This window comes from Amborella trichopoda, chromosome 13, assembly GCF_054954075.1.
Source record: "Amborella trichopoda isolate Santa Cruz 75 chromosome 13, AtrichopodaSantaCruz75HAP2 v2.0, whole genome shotgun sequence".
Taxonomy (NCBI): Eukaryota; Viridiplantae; Streptophyta; class Magnoliopsida; order Amborellales; family Amborellaceae; genus Amborella; species Amborella trichopoda.
This window is the reverse complement of record NC_142348.1, coordinates 6,375,683-6,402,817: the sequence shown is the minus strand read 5'-3', so window position 1 is coordinate 6,402,817 and position 27,135 is coordinate 6,375,683. Positions and strand designations below refer to the sequence as shown.

Here is a 27,135-nt window from a genome sequence, read left to right as displayed (position 1 = left end):
AAATAATTCTCGCTGCAAAAAACAACACTGGCATACCCTTTAATAAATTGACTTTATCTTTCAAACCACAAGGAATTTATTGATGAAACATTTTTTTCTTAAAAGTAAACTCAATTTTGTGAGTGACAGTCTAATTTTAGCTAGAAATAAAATCATATGATTGGTGAGAAAAATCATAGAACTCAATGGACAGTTCCTTAATTTTGCATGGTCAAAACTGACACCCTTCATTGTTGAGCCCATAACTCTCAATTCCCTTAGGATCTCCCATTGAAAAGTTGTAGGTAGATCCTACTCTTAAAGACACAAAATATCACTAAAGTATGTAATAAAAAAATACCTCATTATATTCTTCATATCACTACTCCGAAATAGCCCAGAATACTCATTATGCAGAGTGCCTTTTCGGTGCTAGAATATTTCAATAATTCTTAACCGTAGGTGTATTTCTTTACCACAAAGGTCATTATCTTTCTTATATCTCATTCCCAACTTGATCTAAATTCAATAAAGAGAAAAAATAACTAATGATATCAAGTATCAATAGCTCTGATACCAATGAAAGAAAGACCTATGTGATCACTTGCATGTGGTCTTTATTATAATAAGATAAATTTCAAAATCAACGTAACAATAAAACCAAGATCTTAATAACTTGATGCCAATGAAGCAACTATACACTATGCTTAAGAATAAAAGATAAGATTGTAAGAAACAAAAGGAAGAGTGCCGGAGATTTCCTCAATCGGGCTTATTATACCCCACACCGAGTCACCACCATCTGATGGTGCGGGATCAACAGTCTAGCTTCAATCTCGATCCGAAAAAGAAAATTTTGGCAAAGCCACACCAATGGAATATGAACCCCTTTGATCACAAACTCAAACCCTAGGTGAATTCTCTTAGCAACCTAGTTTGAGAGAGATGGATTCTCTTTTGTCTAAACCTTAAAACCCTTAGCCATAAATTCATATTTGAGAGATAGGAGAGAAGAACTCCATAACCTAAACCTTTAGGTTCTTTCACAATGTTGGAGAGAGAGATCAAACATGAGAGAGATAAACTTTCTCAAGAGAGAGATAGAAAGATAAGGTGTAGAGATTTTGGGTAGAGACAATTCCTTTTTTATAGGCTTGAATAAGATTAGGGTTTCTTAGGGTTTTTCTTAGCTTGCCTCTTCTTGTGAGATTCAACATAGACCGTCGATCAAGGGTGACTTGTGGGGTGAGAGATCTGAGCCATCCATTCTATAGATGGGCCATCAACATTATGGAAGGTGCATGGACCACTATCCCCCTTTCCTTAACCATATTCCCATCAATAGAAATTCGATAAATTAAATCTAATTAAAATATTATGCATTCTATAATCTTTCACAAAATATTCCAAAGATATATCAAATCAATATATACTTTCAATATTTGGTCAATATATGGTCAAAATATTTCATATCTTATTTGACCACATGTCATAACATAATATTACCAAAACATGAAATAACTTAAACTCCAAGAAAGAATCCAATGGGTGGGGAGTGCCACCCATGTGTGGCACATGTGGGCCCCACCCACTTGACACATGGTGGGCCCATGTGCACTACGAGCCCCTCCATGATATTTTATATAATTTTAAATTATCAAAAAAAAAAAATCTAAAACATTATTTGAATTTTATAATTTTGTAAAATCAATATCTTCATTTTTATAAGTCCAAAAAAATTATAAATAAAATATCAAATGACTCATAAAAATTCAAATAATAATTCTAAAATAATTTCTATCATAAAACAAACATAATTAAAACTAACCAAAACTCATTGGTGGCTTTTCTAGATGCCCCGATAAAAATTTTGACACTTCAGTATCACAACCGCACTAATAAAAATTAACCTCAATGAAAAATTCAGGGAGAAAGGGAGAAAAAAATAACAACCAAGGGAAAAAAAGAAGAAGAAGCAAATAGCATGTCTTACATGCTCTATGTGCTCTTTCAATATTTACTTATTACAGATAATCCCAAGAGAAAGGAGATCAAAGCTATAACTTGATATCATCCTCGTCTCGAATAAATTTTGCCAGAAAAAGTGAAGCATTTCTACTTTACCTAAAAATTAGGCCATGTGTCCCAGGAATCATTGATGCCACAAGCAAAAAATCATAAACAAAAGGATAGATAAAAATATCCGCCATAGTTGTTGGGTGTGTGTGGCCATTAAAGGCCTTATGAGTGCTTGTAAAAGAATGAACATGAACTTAGTGGGAGTGTGGTCCCGTGTAGACCATACTAAGCAAACGATGTTTATTGATACTGGACTGTGCTTAACGTACTATGTCAGTCTGGTTGGGAAAAACCCATGTTACTTGGGAATAGAGAAACAAACCGATGATGGTTAGATGAGTTATCCATTGATAAGGTCGAAGTATGCCCTGAAGAGTGAGCTAAGAGACTGTATGACCCCTGTGTGTGATGGAAGCATTCAGAAACAGGGCCAAAGCCTCATCATTTATATCATCACACGATATACACATTGATCGCCATTTTCGAGAAAACGAACCACCTTTCACAGTGAAGCGTGTTCATATGCGAGAGATACACCTGTGCACCATCGAGTAATGAATTGCATTAGGCCGGATGACCTTGGGTTGTCTCCAAGAGGGATTGGGACTGCAACCCCTTGTCCTTTGGCTAGACTTTGGTGATCTACTAATGATCCCCTGCATGGACTATGAGTAATGGGCAAAACTGGGTCGGTTTGAGAAAGCATGTGTGGTTCATAGTTTGCAATTGGACATAGACTGCCCTCGTGGATATTTATACTTAGACAATATGAATGGAGAACTCATATCTTTCACGCCACAAGTCACCTATGATCAATGGTGGATATTCAATCTCATATGAGTGACAAGCAAAGGGCAACACTAACAAACCCTAATCTTGTTCAAGCACTATAAAAATAGGCTGATCCTTACCCAAATATCTACACCTAATAACTTTTCATCTCTCTTCTTAAAACTCCAAAATGGGGCATGCCCCACTCTGCATTATTTCTCTCTCTCTTTAAAACATTTTTCTCTCTCTCTTGAAAGGTCCAAGGGGTGTACGCCCCTCTCTATCATCTTATAGTTCCTCTCTCATGGTGTCTCTTATCTCACATTGGGGTTAAGGTTCGTAGGGTTGTAGTAGAAAGAGAAGTATCTCTCTCGAACTAGGTTATCAAGGGGGTTCACTTAAGGGTTTGAGATTTGTGATTAAGGGGTTCATGTTCTATTGGTGTGGGTTGTCCAAACTTTCTTTCCCCGTTGAGATTGAAGGTTGATCATTAGATCTCGTGCCATCGGAGGTGGTGACTCGGTGTGGGATGTAAGAAACCCGGTTGAGGTAATCTCCAGCACCCTCTTTTATTTCTTGCATGTTTATTTATTATGTCTTTTATTCCCAAAAATAGATTGTGTCTTTTTTTTGTTATTGAAAGAAAGATTTTTGAATGACTTCAAGTTTTTGAGATCCTATTGTATTATTTTATTTTATTTTTTATTTAAAATTATTATATTGAAAAAGTACTACTTGTTAGTGATCTAGGCCATAAAGAAAAGAAAAAGAATTGAAAAAAAAAAAAAAATTTATATACTTCGGCTAGATTACACAAGTCCTTTTAAAGGGTTGATTGAGCTAAAAAAGTTCAAATTAAGATATGAAAAACATAGAAGAAAAGGGTATTATTGATTATTCACTGAGATCATTCCAAAAGATTGTAAAATAATAATAATAATCCACCTATTAAAGTCATTCTATTTGATTCCATCGATTACTATCCTTTAAACAAATCGACAAATAGAGTGCATAATAACAATAGATTATTCACTGAGATCTTTCCATAGGATTGTAAAAACCTTCCACCCATTAAAGTCATTCTATTTGATTCCATCAACTCCTGTCCTTTAAACAAACCGACAAACAGTGTGCAGAATAACAATATAATGCTCAAACTAACAGCCATAAATTGAAAATTTGCATACACCAGGAATCTCTGGGCCAGCTTTATAGGCTTGATATTGAAGGGATTTCAAGTATGGACACGATTTATATGAATCCATGTAGAAATGACATTGAGATCATGAATATAAATAAATAAATAAATTTTAAGAAATAAAAATAATGATTTTATGAAGAAAACAATTGAATAGTTAGCTTCAATTGTTTTTACATGGACCTCCTATTTGCTTCAATCTTTAAGATGGATGCTTTATACCTTGAGACCCCATATTGTAGAAATGCGGTCCAGCCAGTATGAAATAATAGGTGAAGCTTTTAGGAGATATTATAAAAAAGAAAAAAAGAAAAAAAAGATATATAAGTAATTTTCTCTATTCTTTTATATTTGTTTACAAATGCATGATGATTAGAATTACATGTTCTCCAAATCTGAACTTAATCGGATGAATTGGAAAATCTACTTTATGCACTCTAAAGAATTGGATTTCATAGTGAAATATAACATATAGTTTTTTTTTGACACAGTTAACCAATATTTCATTGAGAAAATGAAAAGAGTACACGGATAATATGCAGAATCTGTTTCTATATCCGGATAATAAAATGAGATTTCTGTCAATTTCACTTATATTTTCGAACATATGAACCTCATCGACGGGTGATAAAGCTCTAAAAGTCCGCAGATCAAACAATGCACCTGACTTTTTTTTTTTTTTTGGTGTGCTAGCTAAATATAAAAATCTAATTTTGGACTAGTGACCATAGGTTGATGGTCGCCGTGCTGTATCAATAAATCTTTTCTTTTTATGGAATTTTGGAAGCAAAGCAAATAAAGGTGGGAGAGAGCAAGACAAAAGGTGAAGAATAAAGGAGGGGAGGAAAGAGTGGGAGTCCCATCAAGGGGAGATGAAATGATACTATAATAAAATGATTTTTTTGATCCATTCGTAAGCCATATTTCTTATTCTCTCAATGAAATTACCGTCTGCGTTCTAAAAAAAAGAAAGAAGAAAAAGAAAGATAGTATAATAACTTAAGTTAGAAAAGTCGAGCAGAGAAGTGGAGGTGACTTTATGCCCCATGTGACTTTATATGATATAATCAGCTATATTTACATTTTCAAAGGAAAGTTCTTTTGAGCCGAAATTTGAAAACGTAAATGTTAGATAGATGAGATTGTATACAATGAGAACACGTAACTTGATACAGAGGTCACAATTACTGATAACCATTTGATGTGAAATCTGATAGCTTGGGTATGTCACGACAGAATATCTTTTAGGAGCTGTTTCTTACCTCGAAATCTATTACATGACAATAGATTACATGGAAATATGATATTTCCACGGTTTAGGTACACGTTAAAAAGTAAGAAAATGGAAAGAGATTACCTGAGATTTCCCAAAAATCACCACACCGATTGGGCGGTAAGGGGTGAAAAATCATGAACTTACTAAAGTGGTGACAAATCACCAACTTAACCCTTTCTCTTCACTGGTAAGCCCTACTTCTCTCTCTTCTTGAGCCATAATAACTAATTTACATAGGTGCTCCCTCTGTCTCTAAGACTGCCCCCTCTTGCTTGGGCCCTAATAACTGGTTTGCAGCTCCCTCGCTGTCTAAGCCCGCCCCCTTTATCTCTATTGATCCCTAATAACTGGTTCTATTGAACCCTAATAACTGGATAAGCCCCTCTTTAGTCTCATTCAATGCCTTAAAATTTTCTACCGCAATTACCAAACGTTCTAGTTTACTAATCAAACTTCTTCCTATTTTTTAACTTGTACGATAAATATTTTGAATTTTGGTATCATAAATTTATTGCGTATTTATAATTATCATTTGAAAGACTTCTATAAAAAATAAATAAAAATAAGGCTTATCACAACAAAAATATATTACTCCACTCATGTTATTCCAATCACGTATCATGTTAGAACCAAAGTGTAATCATGTTAGAAGACATGTGATTCCATGTAAGTGCCAAAGACATGCAAAATAAATAGGAAATAGTGTGATGGTGACTTTAGAATTGTACAAGTTATTATTACAAAATCTTTTTGGAATGATGCTGCTGTTATTATTAGAAAATATTTTTGGAATGGTCGGATGATGACTTTAATTCCGTATTTCAGTGGAGTTTTGTGACAAAAAAGAAAGAAATGATAGTTTATAGGGTGCTGGTAAATGTTGGTAATGCATTTCCCGTATTTCTTCGAGACATAGCCAAACAGTAACAATGTATTTCCCAGGTTGCATCTAAATACTACCCAGACTGTAACAATTCATTTGCAGGTAATTTAGTACGTAGTAATGTATTATGCTATTAATATATTTCATAGACAATATATTTCCAAGTCCCTTAGAGTTTAATATTTCACAGACAATACATTTCCAGGTATCCTGCAGCGCCTTAGACTTTAAGCTTGGTCAATAAAATAAATACAGCCATCTAATTTCATATCCAAGAGCCAATATTAATTATGAACACCAAAGCAAATGGTCTCGTATACTTTTTCTACATAAAGATAGAAATTTTAGATCTATAGATTTCAAGAAAAAGCACTGTTGTAAGCAATAAAAGTCGTTTTGCGCCGTATTTTTGAAAAGTCAAGCTGAATGATACTATGTATGATAATAACATCGAGTAGAGAAGTGGAGGTGAGCTAGCAGTTTTCGGTGCTGACACAAGCCTTCATTTATGTCCCCATCTGCTACATTCATTAACCCAGCCCTCACCATAACTCTTCCCCTTTAAAACCCAAAACCGAATTACAAAAAAACTGGAAAACCAGTGTTGTCAGGCACAATTGCCGGAAAAACCAGAGGGAATCCCACAAACACAAAGGGAAATCAGCCATGCCTGCCTCCCTACTTTCCAGAGCTCCGTTAAGCTAAAATATGTGAAACTTGGTTACCAGTACCTTGTTAACCTCCTTCTCACCTTTGTCTTGGTCCCTAAAATGGCAGCAGCTGCCGTTGAGCTTTTACCCATGGGTCTGGAGGAGATCCTTCGCCAGTGCCACTCTCTCCACTTAGGCCTCATCCAAATACTGTGTTGGTCTCTTTTCATTGTTTTCATGGCCAGTCTCTACTTTATCTCCAAGCCACGCCCCATTTACTTGGTTGATTACACATGTTATAAGCCACCAGAGAGTTGCAGAGTACCATTGTCTACCATCCTAAAGCATGCTAGACTCATTCCCTTCTTAGATCCACAATGTCTAGAGTTTCAGGTTCGAGTTTTGGAGCGTTCCGGTTTGGGGGAAACGACGTGCGTGCCTCGTGGTCTCCACTGCATACCGGACCAGAGCATGGCCAATGCTCGAGCTGAGGCTGAGCTTGTTATCTTCTCTGCCATGGATGCATTATTTAAACGTACCGGGATCCAGCCTAAAGATATTGATATCTTGATAGTGAATTGTGGCCTATTTTCACCGTCACCTTCTCTCTCGGCCATGGTGATCAACAAGTATAAGATGAGGAGCAACATCAAGAGCTTCAACCTCTCTGGAATGGGATGCAGTGCCAGCCTCATATCGGTCAATCTAGCTCGTGATTTATTGCAGGCACGGTTCTTCTAAAATCCCAAGAATATGAACTTCTCTTTACTTAAGGTAGGTTAGTATAGAAAAAAAACTACACATGTATCAATTGTACTTGAAACTTCTGCAACCTAAAAAGAAATTCAGTTCCTACAAAGAATTATTTTTTCTTTGGGCTAGATTACTCAAAATTCTTATACCTGCCTTTTATGACGCATGCCATTATAACAGATTTTTAAAACCCTGATGGTGTTTATTCTGGTGCAAGCAAATGCATACGCAGTGGTGGTGAGCACGGAGATCCTCACCCCCAACTGGTACACTGGTAATCAGCGGTCCATGCTCATCCCCAACTGTCTCTTCCGGATGGGGGGGTCACCCTCCTGCTCTCGAACTGCCGCACCGATAGCTGCCGTGCAAAGTACCGTTTGGTGCATGTTGTGCGCACCCACCGTGGTGCTGATGATAGCGCCTACCGCTGTGTTTTCGAGGGGGAGGACGCCCAAGGAAAAGCGAGGCTGACTATCCATGGGCGGATTGCATCGACCAATACCCCGTGCATATCCCGGAGGTTGTCAAGCTCCAGCAGTTATAGAAGGTGTTTGGAAAGTATACATAATTGACAATGTATATGGAAGGGTAGGAATAGCATCCTATATTTGTGTGGTAATATTGGATGGTGTAGGATATGTTATATAGAATTCACGCAAGTGTGTCTCAAAAATGTGAAACAAAAAAAAGAAGACATGTACCGTTGACTGATATAGCAGCCGAGTTTTCTATCTCGTGGTTAACAAAAATATTGAGTTTTTAATTTTATGGGATTATATTTGTAATGAGACTTCTTTTTAAAGTGACAAAATAAATCTCTGGTAAATTGGAGTAATTCTTATGAATGATATAGTGGTTTAATCAATTTCTTTTTCCGTTTTCTCTATTTATTTTGTTGCAATTTTACCAGGGCAGGCTGATCTATCACCAGTGAACAATTGTTGGTCAGGTGATTGTGGGATCTAATTTTATTTTTTGTTTTGGATATCCTCTTTCCTTACTCTTGTTCGTGCGTTGTTCTCGCTCTCCATGAAGCCGTTGTGGCGTACTGATGCAAGGAAGAATAGAGGGAAAAAATAAGTAAAATAAAAGATTTTTTCGCAAGACCAACTCTCTTTAGGTCTGCAAAGAAATCTGCCCTAAAAGATCTTTTCACAAGACCAACATTTTATTGAATCCAATTCTCCATATACAAAGATGAACTTCTTCCCTTTAAATACACTTAGAAGAAAAAAAAGCTACAAAAAATAAACTCACTCTCTCTTTCTCTCTCTCAAACTCACTTACATCTCTATCTCCCTATTTTCTCTCACGTGAAGCCTTAATGTCTCATCCTTATCTCTCTCATGTGAATCTTTATAAGCCTTCTCAAATCCTTCCTAAAAGATTAGTTCCTAATCTATTCCAAAACAGCATCCTAAAAGAACAACTCCTACCAAACTTAAGATTTATCTCTTTAAAAATTAACCAACCCCATTGCTACCCTATCATCAAAAAGTGCACACACCAAAATTCTCCCACTTAACTTAGCCCAATGCACTTCCTATTCACAAAACAAAAATTAATCCATTAAAATAAAAGAAGATTAAATTTTGATAAGCTCAATTATTATTTACATCATTCTTCGGGGGTTAGGAGAAGCTCGACCTCGAGCTTGAAGGTAATTAACTATTTGGTGATGTAGTCCTACCATGTGCCTCAGCTTTTTTTCTTCACTAAACCGATTCATAAAATACTTTTTGCTCACCTTTAAGTAAAACATTGGGATCTCGAGCTCAATTGTGATTTTTTTTCAAATTCTTGATAAAACTTGGGAAGATCATGTTGAATACGAAGATCTTGTGGATGCTCATCAGATCATAGTTCTTGCATCACAGTGATCGTCATATTCACAATCTCTTTCTTTAGAGTAAGCCACCTTTTCCATATGTGACTCGAATAGGGCACAACTTACATCCCATATATATAAGGTTAGGAGTCCACACTAACCCGTCTCTCTCCACTAACCTTGTAATAGGCAAATAGATGGTGCCATGGAATGCAAAGCTCGAGCAAGTTTCCAACAATCTCTGCAATAAAATCTGGCCAGTCCTTTGCCGAATCCCTAATACAATCTGGAAAATGGCAATGAAGGAAGCGCTTTGTCCCATCATGGAAAACCAGAGTTTTCAATTGCAGAAGAACCAGAATTCTGAAGCTCAAAGGATCATCCGAGAAATCATACCAGAAAATCCTAATCGTAGAACTATTTTCAAGACACCACAGGTCGAAACAGTTCGAGGAGTACGGTGAACTTGAGCTTCCCACTTCAGAACGAACAGCTGCATTGGATAGTTTAGAGACACGTATAGAAGGGCTGTGTTTATCATGGGCCTGGTTGTTTTCTTTTGGCATGACACGTGGCTTTGGAAGAATAAATATATGGCTAATTTCACCACTCTAATCTCACCGTCAAGAAAACGGTTCCTCTTCTTCTCATTCGTGGCCAATTTTCACCATTCTAATCTCACTGTCAAGAACACGGTTCCTCTTCTTCTCATTCAAATCTCCATGTTTGTAGAAACTTACAAAGAAACTGCACTCACAGTCTGGTTTATGAGGCCTGCATAGAATAGACATTATTTTAGGATCACACTGTCCCTAAATTGAAATTTATTGTAAGCAATCCAATGGCTACTTACTCTCTCTCTCTCTCTCTGAACTCAAAACCAGAATTGGAAAAGAAGCATTTAAAATATTTTCTTGCGAAATTTCATGGCCTGATGATGAAGTGTAGAAATGACTTAAAACTGACAAACAATGGCTCAGGGATTGGATTAGAGCCGAGATAAAGGTGGTTCAGCTAGATAATTGTTGAAAGAGTAATTTGTCACCGCCTCTCATTCCCTCTATAGAACTATCCCACCGTCCTTCTCTATTTCACGTCACTCCACCAATCAAAGGAAAGCATGCACAAATATTGAGTGTACATTGTTACTTTGTGGCAGACGATAGAAGACCATCAAGAACCAAGTAGTATGGCGGTAAAAATACCTATAAAACGGGGTGACCCTAATACCAAAAATCATTCCAGGGGTCTCGTTGTATGAAAAAGAAAGTTAAATAAGAAGGTTATGATCCCTAAAGTCCATAACATTTGTTTGTCATCAAAATTATTTCTAGGAAATAGTGAAATATCATTGAGGCGATATTGCCACTTCTTCACCCCTATTATTTTGTTATTTTCAATCAAATTATTATATCGATGTTTTCGTAAATTCCCAACATTTGGTATCAAAGCTTAGATTCGTGCTTCCTAACCACTTTACCAACGGCATCAACCTCGGGTATAAATTATACCCAAAATTTAATACCCTTCTTAGATGGAGAAGATTACGACTCATGGAGTCTCCAAATGAAGACTCTCTTTATCTCACAAGATTTGTGGGATATTGTTGAAGAAGGTTATGCGGTACCAGAAGATGCAGCAACACTTGATTCGTAGTCGCAGGCAAAGCAGAATGAATTCAAGGAAAATAAAAAGAGATATGCGAAAGCCCTTCTCTTCATCCAGTAAGCTGTAAGTAAATCTATCTTTTCTAGAATAAAAATTGCTTCAAAATCAAAAGAAGCTTGGGATATTTTCAAAATTGAATTTTAGGGATCCGAAAAAGTGATTTCTATCGAATTTCAAAATTTATGGAGAGAATTTGATAATTTGATGATGAAAGATAGTGAAACCGTTTAGAACTTCATTACTAGAGTTGCTGGAATAATAAATCAGATTAAATGTTATGGAGATGATATTCATGATAAAAAAATAGTCTAGAAAATTTTGAGACGCTTCCCTGTAAAGTTTGACCATGTTGTAGTTGCCATAGATGAGTCAAAAGATTTATCTAAATTTTCATTACAAGAATTAAGTGGGTCTCTTGAAGCACATGAGCAACGAATGAACAGATTTTCGAGCCAGAATTTAGAACAAGCTATTCAGTTAAAAATGACAATTTCAGAAAAGAAAAATATTGAAGAAAATAAAGAAAGGGGGGCATTTCAAAATTATCAAAGAAGTTGTGGAAGAAAATTTTTTCTTAAAAGCCAAGAAAGAGGAAGAATTAATTTCAATAACCACAAAAATTCGAATGGAAAAAGTAAATCTGAATCTTACTGTATTATTTGCAAAAAAATCAGGGCGTGAATCCAAGGATTGCTAATATAAATGTCGAAAATGTAGAAACCCCAATCATTCTCAAAGAGATTGTTGGTTTCAATAGAAAAATGAAGCAAATTTTTCTCAGAAAAATAATAATATAGGCCATATGTTTTATTCATGCATGAATGTTCAACAGAATTCACATGATATTTGGCGTCTGGATAGTGGTTGTAGCAATCATATGACAAGAAATCGAAGCAGTTTTGATGAGATGGATGAAAATGTAACTACTCAAGTCAAGCTCGATGATGAGAAGCTCCAAAATGTTGAAGAAAAATGAATAATTGCAGTAAAACCAAAAGGAGGTAATTTGAAATTAATTTATGATGTTCTTTATGTTCCTGGCTTGACTCAAAATCTTTAAAGTGTTGGTCAATTGATGAAAAAAGGACATTCAATCAATTTTAATAGAGATGAATGTGTGATTTTTGATACAAAAAGAAACAGACTATAGCCAAGGTAAAAATAACCCCAAATAAGGTTTTTCCTATGGTGATGCCGTTATGTGAAAATTATGCATAGAGTTATGAAAATATTGATAAATCTTACTTGTGGCATTTAAGATTTGGGCATTTAAATTTTCAAAGTTTGAAATTAATGAATCAGAAATGTATGGTAATTGGGCTACCACCAATAAATGAAGAAAGAAAAATATGTGAAAGTTGTATTTATGGAAAATTACACAGATAACTATTTTCATAATCATCTTGGAGAGCTAGAGCTCCATTGGAATTGGTTCATGCTGATATTTGTGGACCAACTCAAAAACCTTTAACAGAAAAAGGTATTTTCTATTAATTGTTGATGAATACAGCATAATGATGTGGGTATAATTCTTGGCTAAAACATCATAAGCATTTTCAATTTTTACTCAGTTTAAAGTTGATGCCGAAAAGCAACGTGGTTTTTCATTAAAGCCTTGAGAACAAATCAAGAAGGAGAGTTTACATCAAAAGAATTTTGGATTTTTAGCAAAAAGAATGGAATCAGAAGAGAGTTGACAACAACCTATACTCCACAACAAAATGGAGTCGCGGAGAGAAGAAATAGATCAATAGTCGACATGGCTCGGAGTATGTTGAAAGGTAAGAATCTTCCTAATAAATTTTGGGTTGAAGCTGTTTATACTGCTGTTTATATTTTGAATAGGTTTTCTACAAAATCCCTCCAAAATAAAACAGCTTTTGAGGCATGGTATAAGAGAAAACCAAAAGTAAATTATTCCAGAGTTTTTGGATGTATTGCTTATGCTCAAGACAAAGAAAAATTTGATGAAAAAGGTGAAAAATAAATCTTTGATGGATACAGTGAAGTTTCAAAAGTTTATCGTCTTTACCATCCAAAAACAAATAAATTGATAATTTCCAGAGATGTTATCTTTGATGAGAAAAGTGAATGGAACTGGATTGAAAACTCTAGCCAAGAAACAAGAATTTTAGAAAATGACGATTCCAATAGTAATCCAGATCCAAGCCCTTCAAGTACAAGGCAAGAAAGTCCAAGACAAGGAAGTTCAAGTTCAAGTTCTTCAGATTCAGAAACGCCTCTCAGAAAAGTAAGGTCTCTTTCAGATATTTATTAATCATGTGATGTTGCTTTCTTTTCTAGTGAACCACAAAATTTTGAAGAAGCAGCTAAAGAAAAAATTTGGTTAAATGCCATGAATGAAGAAATTTCTAATATAAAGAAAAATAATACATGAGAATTAGTAGATCACCCAAAAGGGAAAGAAATAATTGGTTTGAAATGGATTTACAAAACCAAATATAATGAACATTGGTCCATGCAAAAGCATAAAGCTCGACTAGTGGCAAAAGGCTATTCACAGCAACCTGAAATATATTTTAATAAAACTTTTGCCCCTGTTGCCTGAATGGAAACCATTCGTACTGTTTTGGCCATGGCTGCCCAATTAAAAATTTCGGTTTTTTCTGTTGGATGTAAAATCTGCTGTTTTGAATGGAGAACTTGAAGAAGAAGTTTATGTTGAACAACCATTGGGTTTTATTGAAAAAGGAAATGAAGAAAAAGTTTATAAACTGAAAAAGACGTTATATGGATTAAAACAAGATCCAAGAGGTTGGAATAGACAAATTGATAAATATTTTCAAAAAAATGGATTTGAAAGGAGCCCAAGTGAACCTTCACTTTATGTGAAAAAGGGAAGTGGAAATTCCTTCCAAATTATATGCCTTTATGTGGATGATTTGATTTATACTGGTACGGACAAAGAATGATCGAAGAATTTAAAAAATCTATGATGAAAGAATATGAAATGACTGCTTTGAAAATTATGAAATATTTTCTTGGAATCCAAATAAAACAGTCAGATGGAGAAATATTTATTTCTCAAGAAAAATATGTTGAAGATCTCTTGAAAAGATTCAGAATGTCAAATTGCAAGCCAGTGAGTACTCCAATGGCAGTGAATGAAAAATTGTCAAAATATGATGATGCAGAAAAAATTGATGAATCGATTTATCAAAGCTTGGTGGGATCTTTAATTTATTTGACTAATACAGTGCTAGATATTATGCATGCAGTCAGTATTTGTTCCAGGTTCATGAATGAACCAAGAAAATTGCATTTTGCAGCAGCAAAAAGGATATTTAGATATATCCAAAGAATAAAGAAACACGGTATCAAATATATTTATGAAAATAATACTAATCTTGTTGGATTTTCTGATAGTGATTGGGCATGTTCTATTGATGATCGAAAAATCACTTCCGGCTATATATTTTGCCTAGGTACAAAGCAAAATACTATAGCTCTATCGTCAGCAGAGGTAGAATACATCTCAGCAATAAGTGCAGCATGTGAAGCTGTGTGGCTCAAAAGAATTTTATCAAACTTGCCGCAAAAGCAGAATACCCCTATAGCTATTTTCAACGACAACATGTCAGCCATTTCAATGACAAAAAATCTAGTATTTCACAGTCGATCGAAGCATATAGAAATACGACATCATTTTATCAGGGAGCTGACTGAAAAAGGAGAAGTCGAGCCAAAATTTATCAACACAAATAACCAGCTTGCAGATATTTTCACTATGACAATTTCAACTGAGAAATTCATCGAGTTCCGAGATTTAATGAGTGACAAATTAAGAGGGGATGTTGAAAGAGTAATTTGTCAGTGCCTCATCCCTTCACCGCCTCTCATTCCCTTTCTAGAACTATCCCACGGTCCTTCGCCATTTTACGTCACTCCACCAATCAAAGGAAATCATGCACAAATATTGTGTGTACATTGTTACTTTGTGGCAGACGAATAGAAGACCATCAAGAACCAAGTAGTATGGCGGTAAAAATACCTATAAAAACGGGTGATGCTAATACCAAAAATCAATCCAGGGGGTTTGGTTTTATGAAAAAGAAAGTTAGAAAAGAAGATTATGGTCCCTAAAGACCATAACATTTCTTTGTTATCAAATTTATTTATATGAAATAGTGAAATATTATTGAGTCGATATTGCCACTTCTTCACCCCTATCATTTTGATATTTTCGATCAAATTATTATATCGATGCTTCCACAAATTCCCAACAAGAATGTAGGGGAGCGATAATGAGAGAGACAGATAGAGGGAGAGAGAATCACTGAAAGTTACTAATGAGAGCAAAAGTTACCCTACGATCCCAAGATTTGGAGAGAGAGAGTTGCAGATAGAGAGAGGAGAAAGACAGAAGTAGTGGAAGTTAGAGAGAGAAAACAAGAGAGAGGGCCATCAATAACATAATAGCCCCCGGCACCTGTCGGGTATTTCGAACACCGGACAACTGTTTTACTAAACTCTATAATAGGGGGGTGCCTCACCCTATATGATGGGGGGTGCCTCTTGTAATTTGGGATAAATATGATCTCATTTTGTAAATGACCTCTCCCAATATGGTTCGCACCTAAATTTTTCCTTTTTCTTTAGTATTTCTATTTTTTTTAGGGTTCTATGATTTTTTTTTTATATTTACAGAATTTTGATAGTTATTTAAAAAAATAGCTAGAATACTTATAAAATTATTTGTGTTATTAGGGGTAAAAATGTTATTATAGATTATAATTTTTTTTAATTAGGACTTGTAGTTCAATTAGAATTAGGACTTCATGGATTATAAGTAAGGGAAAATATCTCTTTATCCCATATTTTTAACTTCCATATCTCATGAAACCCAAGAATTGAAAATATTACTTGTAAGCAAAATGTTTCTTTCTTTTCTATCTTACAAACCCATGGACCCCTTTGACCATAAAGTTTTGACTCAAACAAATACTAAAATGACACCCTATTCAAACTCCATCTCTCTCACTCTTCGCTTTTCAGTGAGTTTACCAGCCAAGGGATTGAGCTTGAGCTCGACCACGAGCACACCTTCTTATGTGTGAGAGAGAGATGGAGTTTTAGAAAGAGAAATATATGGAGTTTGGGTTTTAGAGAGAGGGGAGTTTTAGAAAGAGAGAAAGATGGAGTTTGAGTTTTAGGGAGAGAGATGAAATTTTGAGAGAGAGAGACGATGATGTGAGGGAGATGGATTTTAGGTTTTAGAGAGAGATGGAGTTTTAAAAGAGAGAGACGATGATGTGAGAGAGAGATGGAGTTTTAGAGAGAGTCATTTCATAAGTTGTTGATGTCAATAATATATGGTCAAAAAGATTTAAGGGGTTGAAAGATAGAAAAGATGGAGTCCTTTTGCTTACTAGAAGGATTTTTAATTATTGGATCTGATGAGATATAGAAGTTAAAAATATGAGATAATAGGATATTTTCCCTATAAGTAAAGTCTTTATTATAAATAGGGATTGGAAGAGGATTATAAGAAGTTGAAAAGATTTTGAAATAACGAAAGAAGAGAGTTTCGCTTTAGAATCCCTGGTTAGGTTAGCATGCCAAATATGGTAATGGTACATTGAACTTTTGCTAACCATGTTTGCTGCTATCGTCTAGGGCGGCCACCTTGTAAAACCAACTTAGGGGTGCTTTTTGACGTGGAACCGCGGCTAAACTTGTGACCAATTGAAGAGAAAAAAAATGGCACTTTAAACATTTGGCAAAATCATCCCTTGTATGGAAGGAGGAATCAATTATCAAGAGGGTTTGATGTGGAGCATCTTTTATGTTTCGATCAATTTATTAGAGAAGATGTGGAAAAATCCTAATTTATTATTACTTTCCAAAAATCAGAAAAAAAAAAAAAAAAAGTTCAATACTTCAACAATCTAAATTAAAAACAAAATAAAAAAAATCTGAATTTGACAGTTGTTTTCCACAATAGCTACTGAAATATGCAAACATATTAATGCAAAAAGCATACCTTTATTTATTTAGTTTTTTTAAAAAATACCGCACCTTTAGTACGAAAGCACAACTTTGAAGAAGAATAATTGGGACAAAGTTTGTCTTGCACGAGATAAACCCTAGAAGAGCCAGGGATAATCCTAATATCTGGGGAAACAAATTATTTTGCAAGGAATCTATTATTTGAGAAAAAACAACACGACTCTTTTGGTTAGATAAATATAGAAATTTCAAAAAACGAAAAATGATATACAACTTTAAAAAATAAATTTTTTTATGCAAGAAATAAAAAATAAATTCTTTTGAACCGTATTTGGAAAAGTAAATATAACATGATTTTTTAGGTCAGATAATATAGAAATTAAAAAAAAAAAGAAAAAAGATATAGAGCTTTCAACAAGAAACGCTTTTTGTAAGCAATAAGCCAAATCTTTTTACACCGTATTTTTTAAAAGTGGAGCTGAATGATGCTATGTATGGGAATAACGAAAAGAACAAAACTCAAAATGAGCTACCAGTTTTGGGTGCTGATACAAGCCTTCATTTATGGCCCCATCTGCCCCATTCATCACACCACCCCTCTCCAAAACTCTCCCTCTCCAAAACTCTCCCTCTTTAAATCCCAACCTCGATTTCCCCCTCATACCATAAACGACTCATATAAACATCGGAAAGCCAGAGTTCGCTAGCACAATCGCCAGAAAAATCAGAGGGAATCCCACAAACCCAAAGGGAAATCGGCCATGCCAGCCTCTCAAAACATGCCTAATTCCCAGAGCTCAGTTAGTCACAAATATGTGAAACTTGGCTACCAGTACATTGTAAACCACCTTCTCACCTTTCTCTTAGTCCCTATAATGGCAGCCGCTGCCATTGAGCTTTTCCGATTGGGTCCGGAGGAGATCCTTCGCCAGTGCGACTCTCTCCGCTTAGACCTCGTCCAAATACTTTGTTTGTCTCTCTTCATTGTTTTCATGGCCAGTCTCTACTTTATCTCCAAGCCACGCCCCATTTACTTGGTTGATTACACATGTTATAAGCCACCAGACAGTTGCAGAGTACCACGCTCTCTCTTTTTAGAGCACATAAGCCTCTCGCCTTGCTTTGATCCAGAAAGTGTAAAATTTCAGGTTCGAATACTGGAGCGGTCTGGTTTGGGAGAAAGGACCTGCGTGACTCCCTCTCTTTTCTATATACCGCCAGACCCGACCATGGCTGATGCTCGAGCTGATGTTGAGCTCGTTATCTTCTCTGCCGTCGACGCATTATTTAAACGCACGGGGATCAAGCCTGAAGAAGTTGATATCTTGATAGTGAATTGCACTGTGTTTTCGCCGACTCCTTCCCTCTCAGACATGGTGATCAAGAAGTTTAAGATGATGAGCAACATCAAGAGTTTCAACCTCTCTGGGATGGGATGCAGTGCCAACCCCTTAGCTGTCGATCTAGCTCGTCATTTATTGCAGGCATGGTTCTTCTAAAATCCCCATAATATGAACTTCTCTTTACTTAGGGTAGGTTAGTAAAGAAAAATAACTGCACATACGACAATGTTCTTGAAACTCCGGAAAGAGTTTCACCCATTTTTTATTTCTTCTTGTCACCCATTTTCCTTTCTTTTTCTTTTCTTTTGGCAAAGATTACTTACAAGTAGTCTTATTACAATAAATCTTGCTTTAAAGAAAATAAAACTGACAAATTTAAGATCTTAAAAACCTTGATGTCATTAAACCAATTTTCTTTAGACAAAAAAAAATATCCACAATTTTTATGCTTAGGAATATAAAACCAATATAATTAAATATAGCAAGAAACAAAAAAAATAAAAAAAGAGTGTTGGAGATTACCTCAACCAGGCTTATTACACCCCACACCGAGTCACTAACATCCGATGGTGCGGTATCAATAGTTTAGCTTCAATCTCGAACCAAGAAAGCAAATTTCGGTCAAACTGAGTATTCACCCTTAAATCTCTACAAACTCTAACCCCCAAAATTTTCTTGGCTTACCCCTAATTTTCCAACTCTTAATATTTTTTAAGCATGATAGAGAAAGTGGGAGACCTAAGGTTGGGGCGTTAAAGTATGATAGAGAAAGTGAGAGACCTAGGGTTGGGTCGTGCCCCTCTAGACGCTTAGGAGAGAGAGGGTTAAAGAGAGAAAGTTGAAGACAGAGACCCATAGGAGAGAGAAAATTATAGAGAATAGGGAGAGAGTGCACTCCTATTTATAGAGAAAAATTAGGTTTAGGGTTTCTCATAGTTTGCCTCTTTCTTGATATTGAATATGGACTGTTGATCAAGGTGACTTGTGGGGTGAGAGATCTGAGCCATCCATTCCATAGATGGGTCATCAACATTATGGAAGGTGATGGACCATTGATCAAGGTGACTTGTGGAGTGAGAGATCTGAGCCATCCATTCTATAGATGGGCCATCAACATTATGGAAGGTAATGAACCATTATCCCTATTTCCTTAAACCATTTTCCCATCAATATATTTAAACAAATTGAATCTTATTTAAATATTATTCATTCCATAAAATAGCATATTTTTTCTCATACTATTCAAAGATATGTCAAGTCAAGATATGCTTTCAATATTTAGGATAAAATGTGGTCAATCTTTCCCATATCTAATATTAGATCACATACCACAAGATACCTTTTCTAAATTTGAATAACTTGACAACAAAGCAAACAACCAAGAGGTGGGGTGTACCACCTATGTGTGGCACGTGTGGGCCCCACCTACATGGTACATGGTGGGCCCATGTGCACTATGAGCCCTCATGATATTTAACAAATTAATTTCTAAAATATTATTTGAATTTTATATTTTTGTAAAATCAATAACTTTATTTTTATAAGTCTAAAAATTATAAATAAAAGATCAAAAGACTCATAAAAACTCAAATAATATTTTTAAAGCAATTTTTATCATAAAACAATCATAAGTAAATTAATATGATGGAAAATAAATCCATATGGTTTAGGAATTGAATTAACAATCATGGGGTACTCCACCTTCAACTATGGACTACGAACCACACTTGCTTTATCAGATCAACCCAGTGTTTCCCATGACCCACAGTCCAAGCAAGGGCTCATTAGCGGGTCACTGAAGTCTAGTCGATGAGTCAAGGGGTCGCAATTCCAGTCTGTGTATATCAAGTCCTTCCCTAGAGACGAGTCAAGGTCACCAAGACCTTATGCGACCACAGTTCTAAGACACATAGGGGTATTTATCACACATACATACGCTTCACCCTAAAAGGTGGATATCTGGCTTTCCCGAACGATCTATCAATATGCATGCCGTGTGATGGATCATGGATGGGGTTTTGGCCCCTATCTTTGTAGGCCCACCATCGCACACAAGGGTCACACAGTCTGTCGGCTCATTCATCAAGGCATAAGCTCCGACCTCATCAAGGGATAACCCAGAACCCTTCTCGATTTGTTCTCTATGTCCAGATACCTTGGGTTTTCCAACCGATTGGCCTAGATCATCAAGTACAGTCCGGTATCAGCAAATATCGTTTGCTTAGTATGGTCCACGAAGGACCACACTCCCACTGAGTTCATGTTCCACTATATTATTTCATTTTACAAGCACTCATAGGGCCTTTAAATGCTACATAAACCGAACAACTCCTACAACCACAAAAGCAATTTAGTTATTACATAGATTATTTTTTCTTTGGGCTAGATTACTTAAAATTCCTATCCCTGCCCTTGATGGCGCAGGCCGTTATAACAGATTTTTAAAACCATGACGGTGTTTATTTAGGTGCATGCAAATGCGTATGCAATGGTGGTGAGCACGGAGATCTTCACCACCAACTGGTACAACGGCAACCAGCGGTCCATGCTCCTCCCAAACTGTCTCTTTCGGATGGGGGGTGTAGCTCTCCTGCTCTCTAACCACCGCTACGAGAGCTGTCGTGCAAAGTACCGTTTGGTGCATGTTGTGCGCACCCACTGTGGCGCTGATGATCGCGCCTACCGCTGTATTTCGCAGGAGGAGGATCTCCAACAAAATGTCGGCATGTCTCTCTCCAAAGATCTCATGGTTATTGCAGGTGAAGCCCTCAAATCGAATATCACGACTATGGGACCCCTCGTTTTGCCAGCATCTGAACAACTTCTCTTCCTTCTCTCTCTAATTGGTCGAAAGATATTTAACCTAAAGTTGAAGCCTTATATTCCTGATTTTAAACAAGCTTTTGAGCATTTTTGCGTACACGCTGGAGGGAGAGCAGTGATCGATGAACTGGAAAAGAATTTGCAGTTGCCTCCTGAACATGTTGAGGCATCGAGGATGACACTTCACAGGTTTGGGAACACATCATCGAGTAGTTTGTGGTATGAGATGAATTACATTGAGGCTAAAGGCAGGATGAAAAAGGGAGACAGGGTTTGGCAAATTGCGTTTGGGAGTGGGTTTAAATGCAATAGTGCGGTTTGGAAGTGCAACAGAAGCATCAAAGTGGGGACAGACGGGCCATGGGCAGATTGCATCGACCAATACCCTGTGCATATCCCGGAGGTTGTCAAGCTCCAGCAATTATAAATAGTGTATATTGTGGATATGCTTTTTACAGAAAGTATATATGATTGGTAATGTATATGGATAGGTAGGTATAATATCCTATATTTTTCGTAAGATTGGATGTTGTAGGATATGCTACATAGAAATACAGTGTCAAAAATATGAAGATAAAAAAGAAGTCGTATGGATTGTTGATAGTTGTAGCAGCCAGATATTGAGTTTCCTATCTTGTGTTCAATAAAATATTGAGTTTCTTATTTTTAGGATTCCAAAGTAACAAACATTATAATTCTATAATATCTAGTAAACGAGAGTAATTCCTATGAATGAGATACTGGTTTACCCTCTGTGGACATAGACACCGTTGCCGAATCACCTATATGTCATGTCAATTTCTTTCTCTCTCGTCACTATGTCCTTAATGACAAATTCTATATGGATAGAGTTTGTCCCTCTAATATATGAGTATCTACGTATATGCACATGTCTATATATACATATATATTGAAATTTATGTGTTGTTCACATCAACATTTACATATTCAACATTCCATAACAATAGTAAAGCGTCACAGTAAAATTAAATTAAACTAATCTAAAAAATGTCACTTTATGAGTAGAATTTCATCAAAGTTTTTTTTTAGTCCAATGGAAGGTTATGTCACATGGAGAAAGGCTAAAAACTATTGAGTATTTTATTAAATCAAAATGTAATACCCTCATGGCTATTGTATTGGGTTCTAATGTAATTATTCAAGATCTTATGATCGCATCACTTGCACCATCAATAGAAAATAAAAATAATTTTTATATTTATTTATAATCCAGTTTTACTATAAAATATTTTCAAAATAAAATACTATTTGTTGAAGAATAGCATTTTATAAACAAAGAAACACCAAATTCCAAAAATGAAATGTGTCCAAAAAAGAGACACAATGTAAGACATTCCATTGTTGTATGCATTTCTAAAAGTGTAGGCGCAGGTGCCCACATCCACCCATAGTTAGCAAGTTGGTGAATAATAATATATCGGTAAACCAAAATATCGGTAATAAATCGATTTTATTTTAGAAAGTCGGAAGAAAAAGTCGGGTAAAAAATAAGAATAGCCCAAAAATAAGGCAACTTATATAATCATAAATATTTTGGATGGCTCAAAAAAAACAGAGTGAAAAAATATGATATGTAAAAATGACAGAATATAGGATTATGATTTGCAGTTATTGTATAGATGCATCAAAGTCATTGAACAATAATTTTATGGGCTTACTTAGTGTCCTTAAAGTAATAATGGATAATTTTTTGTCAAAACATAAATATGAAATTAATCAAACTTCTTAATTCATAAAAAAAGCAACAAAATGCTTACGCAAATTCAAATCTAACATTGAATTCCTAGCTATCTAAATCTTTAGTATCATCGATTGCTCTTTATAAGGATGTTTCAGGTTTTAAGAAAAAAAAAAAAAGGATTTTCATTGAGTTACTCATCTTTTAATACTGCCTATTATTGTAGGATATACGATTGTTTTGATATCTTAGATTTTGAGGGACATATTGTTCCTATGTTCTGGATCCTTATGGGGTCTTAGGGGTTTTCTCAAGGGCCCAAATATTCTCTATATTTGGTTCCTTTAGGTTAATACCTAAGATGGAGCTGGCCTAGTTATGGGTCTTCAAAAGCTCTGATGTGAAAGTTGTTATGTTTGATTCCTTATAATTGTGGCCTTATACAGTTTCTTTGGAAGGTGTCTGTGACGAATTTTTCCATTAGCCTTTCTTGGTTTTCCCTACTTTTCCACTCTTGTCGTTTACGTTTACTTGACTTTCCTCACTTTGGCTTCTCCCTGCCCATTTTCTTTTGCCCTATTTATCAACACTATTTGGTCACTGATTATGCATTGAAACCTACTGGTTTGCTGCCATGTTGTCTTGCTGCCATGTTGTCGATTCTCTCCTCAGAGCCGGTTGTGTCGCTCCAACCCCAGCTTGTAATGTGATTGTTGTCCTCAGAGCAGGTTGCGTCGCTCCAACCCCAGCTTGTAATGTGATTGTATTGATGGTGAGAAGTCGAGGTTGGGTTGAAGCCAGAGAGAGCATGAGGCCTTTAGAAGTTGCTTTACATGGTCTCTGAGCATTCTTAGGTAGTTGGTGGTATAGGGTCATGTGTTTGAAAAATTGGTGGATGAGGCCTTTAGAAGTTGCTTGGTATATAGTCTAGTGTTTGAAAAATCGGAGACTCATCATTGATCAGGTGGATGAGGGGTTTAAAAGTTGCTTGGTATAGGGTCTTATGTTTGAAAAATCGGAAACTCATCATTGATCAGGTAATTGGTGGTATAGTGTCTTGGAGCTTGTATCAGGTAATTGGTGGCATAGGGTCTTGGAGCATGTAATGTGATTGTATTGATGGTGAGAAGTCGAGGTCGGGTTGAGGCCAGAGAGAGGATGAGGCCTTTAGAATTTCTTTGCATGTTCTCTGAGCATTCTTAGGTAGTTGGTGGTATAGGATCATGTGCTTGAAAAATCGGTGGATGGGGCCTTTAGAAGTTGCTTGGTACAGTGTTTTGTGTTTGAAAAATCGGAGACTCATCATTGATCAGGTGGATGAGGCCTTTAGAAGTTTCTTGGTATAGGGTCCTGTGTTTGAAAAATTGGAGATTCATCATTGATCAGGTAATCAGGCTTAGAGCTCCATGCTTCTCACGCAGGAAGATCATAATGGTTCACGACCTTTTATACTTATATTCTCCTCAAAATCTACGACGTGAGATCAATTCCTCTTGCCGTCGCATCTATACGTCCCAGTACCTATGTCTAAGCCTTAACACCTTAAATTAAATGCTTCTGCACAATGCTATCTTGGAGGAGTAAGCTCTTTTAGGCCAATAATAATAATATTATAATAAAAAAATTATTTTAATAATTATTTTATATGAAAATTTGCCAATTATGTTTTTGTAGGATCATATTATATAGCAACTTTTCGAGCTAAAATTATTATTTAGGAGTTTTTCTTTTTAATTTGAAATTTTAGAATCCATTTAAGCAAGGTTCGAAATTTTGCCAAAAATGTTGCCTAGAGGTTTTTTTTTTTTTTTTTTTTTTGAATTTTATATTTTTATCTTTCAGTTTTTAGTGTAAAGTTATTTTTTTAATTTTTTAAATGTCATAGCATTAAAATTCATAAGAGGTTTTATTTTTTTCTTCAATCATGTCATATGGAAGCATTTTTAATTATTTTTTATCATGTTTATTATATATTATAATTAATAGTTATGCATTGATAACCGACTGTTCATTTATTTGCATTATAAATTATGTAATGTATTAGTTTGTCTTATAGTTGTAAATAAGATGTTTTAAATTAGATGATATCATAAGACTTTTTAGATTTCTTCTTATTTGTATAGTAAAAGAATTACAAATGGAAAAAGCTGGAGTAGACCTATTAGCTCACAACTACATATGAGCCCAATGGCTTGTATTCAATCTGGAACGATCTAACGGCTACAACTCTGTTTCGTATTTGAATTTGAATTTTTTTTTCTACATATCCAAATCACTTGAAATTTTGTGCATGTGTTCTTAAAAAATAATAGAATCTAACAAATATATCAAACAAATAAGTTTCAATAAATAAATTGATCAAAATACCCCCAAAAATATCAGGGGTATTTTGATCAATTTATTTACTATAGATTATTTATTAAATATTTTTATTAGGTGTGCATTGATGAAAAGAATAGACACCTAAAATTTCATGTGATTTAAATTTGTAGAAAAAAAATTTAAATTAAAATACGAAATAAAGTCGTGACTATCAGATCGTCCCAGATTGAATCTGAGCCGTTGGGCTCATATGTAACTATGAGCTAGCGAGCCTATGCTAGCTTTTTCCATTACAAAATACAAAACAACACTTCAATTTCAGTATATAATATTACGGGCAAGCTTTCTATAGTTCCCCTACAATATAAAACTTATATACATCCCTTTATCCAACCGTTCATTCTAAATGGAGGGCTAAGATTGTCTCAAACACAATGTCACATTTTTATACTATTTTATTTTTAATTTTTTTCTATAAATTATTTTGACACCAAATTTTGTACATCCAATCCTCTATTAAACTCGCACTAACGAAAAATATAAAAAAAATATTTTCAATAAATAAAATGACCAAAATACCCTTAAAAGTTTCAAAAGATATTTTGGTCAATATATTTCATCAAAAAATTATTTTTGATATTTTTTTTATAGGTGTGCCCCAATGAGAAGATGACACGTATCAAATTTTATATTCATACAATTTGTATAAAAAAAATAAAAATACAATACTTTGAGACGTCGGATCCAAAATCAAACGATGAGTGGATCTTTTGATCAAAATTGGACAGTTGGATGGTAGGAGAAGCATAGATTTTGTACGGGAAGTATTGGATGAGTAAAGAGATTAATAAATGTTTGATACTTTGATGTGATACTAATTTCACTTTATATGGCGGAATTATTTTTTGTAATCTGAAAGTGCTTTCTAATATTTTTTAATTATTTTGATGCAATATTATAAGAGTAGTGATACCATGAGACCCTCCTGCACCCATGTGAGTAGGACTTCAAAATATCACTGTTAAATTTTGATACAGATCTCTAGAAAAGTTATCAATAAACTCATTCACCCAAGTCCATAAGTTTTCTAGAGATCCGCGTCAAATTTAATGGTGATCTTTTGGGGTCCTACCCATATTGGTGTGGGAGGGTCTCATAGTGTCATTACTCATATTTATAGTACAATATTAATTATTATTCAGATATCCAAAAGAAAAACAATGTCTCAGTACTTATCTATTTTTAGAAAGTAATGATAGTACATAATACATCACTGCTAATTTCTTTTATAAACTAAAACAACACTATTTTTTGAGATTTATAATGATTTTTTGAAAAACTTTTAGGACAAAATTTGCCGTTTCAGTCGATTCTCTAAACCAATCCCCCGACTCACGGATCCGACATTGGTACATGTGACACTGATTCCGGTGAAAAGCAAAGAGTTTTTTTTTTTTTTTTTTTTCTTACTTATGTAGCTTGATTCCTTTTTATTGTCCGGGAAGAGAGAGAGAATTCCATGATTTCAGTAGAAAGGATGGTTGCCCCATCTAGCGGCTTCAATTGATAAGGCTCCGTCTAACTGCCAAAACATTTAGTTTTTATTTTTATTTAAATAAAATATTTACCTGAATTTTAGGGTGTAGATTTATTTTCATAAAAAAATTAAATAAAAATTATTTTGCAAAAACAATAACCAAAATACACCTAAATTTATTTGAATCAATATTTTTTATTACAAATATTTTTTATTATTTTTATTTGATCCTCGTTACAAAACTAAAAAATTTAAAATAAAATACGTAATTTATTTTTAGGGGTTGGATGAGATTGGTTCAATCAGAACCATTCAAAGTCCTTGTCCACATGTTAAGCGTCTAGATACCAACCCTC

The 27,135-nt window shown here is 35.0% G+C and overlaps 1 protein-coding gene and 1 pseudogene across 4 annotated transcripts; both read left to right on the top strand.

The window, feature by feature from the left end:
• Positions 1–6,676: 6,676 nt before the first annotated feature.
• Positions 6,677–8,424, top strand: LOC18423983 (3-ketoacyl-CoA synthase 5-like; annotated as a pseudogene). Its single transcript, XR_016046746.1, has 2 exons — positions 6,677–7,562; positions 7,770–8,424. The product of XR_016046746.1 is annotated as a 3-ketoacyl-CoA synthase 5-like (transcript).
• A 9,296-nt stretch (positions 8,425–17,720) lies between these two features.
• On the top strand, positions 17,721–21,884 carry LOC18423985 (3-ketoacyl-CoA synthase 5). Of its 3 annotated transcripts, none has more exons than XM_020676471.2 (2): positions 17,721–18,539; positions 21,097–21,884. In XM_020676471.2, exons 1-2 carry the CDS (start codon positions 17,817–17,819, stop codon positions 21,646–21,648), a joined length of 1,275 nt encoding a protein of 424 aa, XP_020532130.1. In that variant the 5' UTR covers positions 17,721–17,816; the 3' UTR covers positions 21,649–21,884. The 3 variants fall into 3 exon arrangements, with proteins under 3 accessions (XP_020532130.1, XP_006828642.2, XP_088710884.1); XM_006828579.4 differs by having other exon boundaries at positions 20,866–21,884; XM_088854758.1 differs by lacking the exon at positions 17,721–18,539 and adding an exon at positions 18,548–19,523 and having other exon boundaries at positions 20,866–21,884.
• The last annotated feature ends 5,251 nt before the right edge of the window (positions 21,885–27,135 follow it).

Bases quoted from the DNA above. Each gene is read 5' to 3' on its own strand.
- LOC18423985 (XM_006828579.4), top strand. From the start codon at position 17,817: ATGCCAGCCTCTCAAAACATGCCTAATTCCCAGAGCTCAGTTAGTCAC. The intron at 18,540-20,865 runs GCATGGTTCTTC...GTGTTTATTTAG, and splicing joins TAGCTCGTCATTTATTGCAG to GTGCATGCAAATGCGTATGC.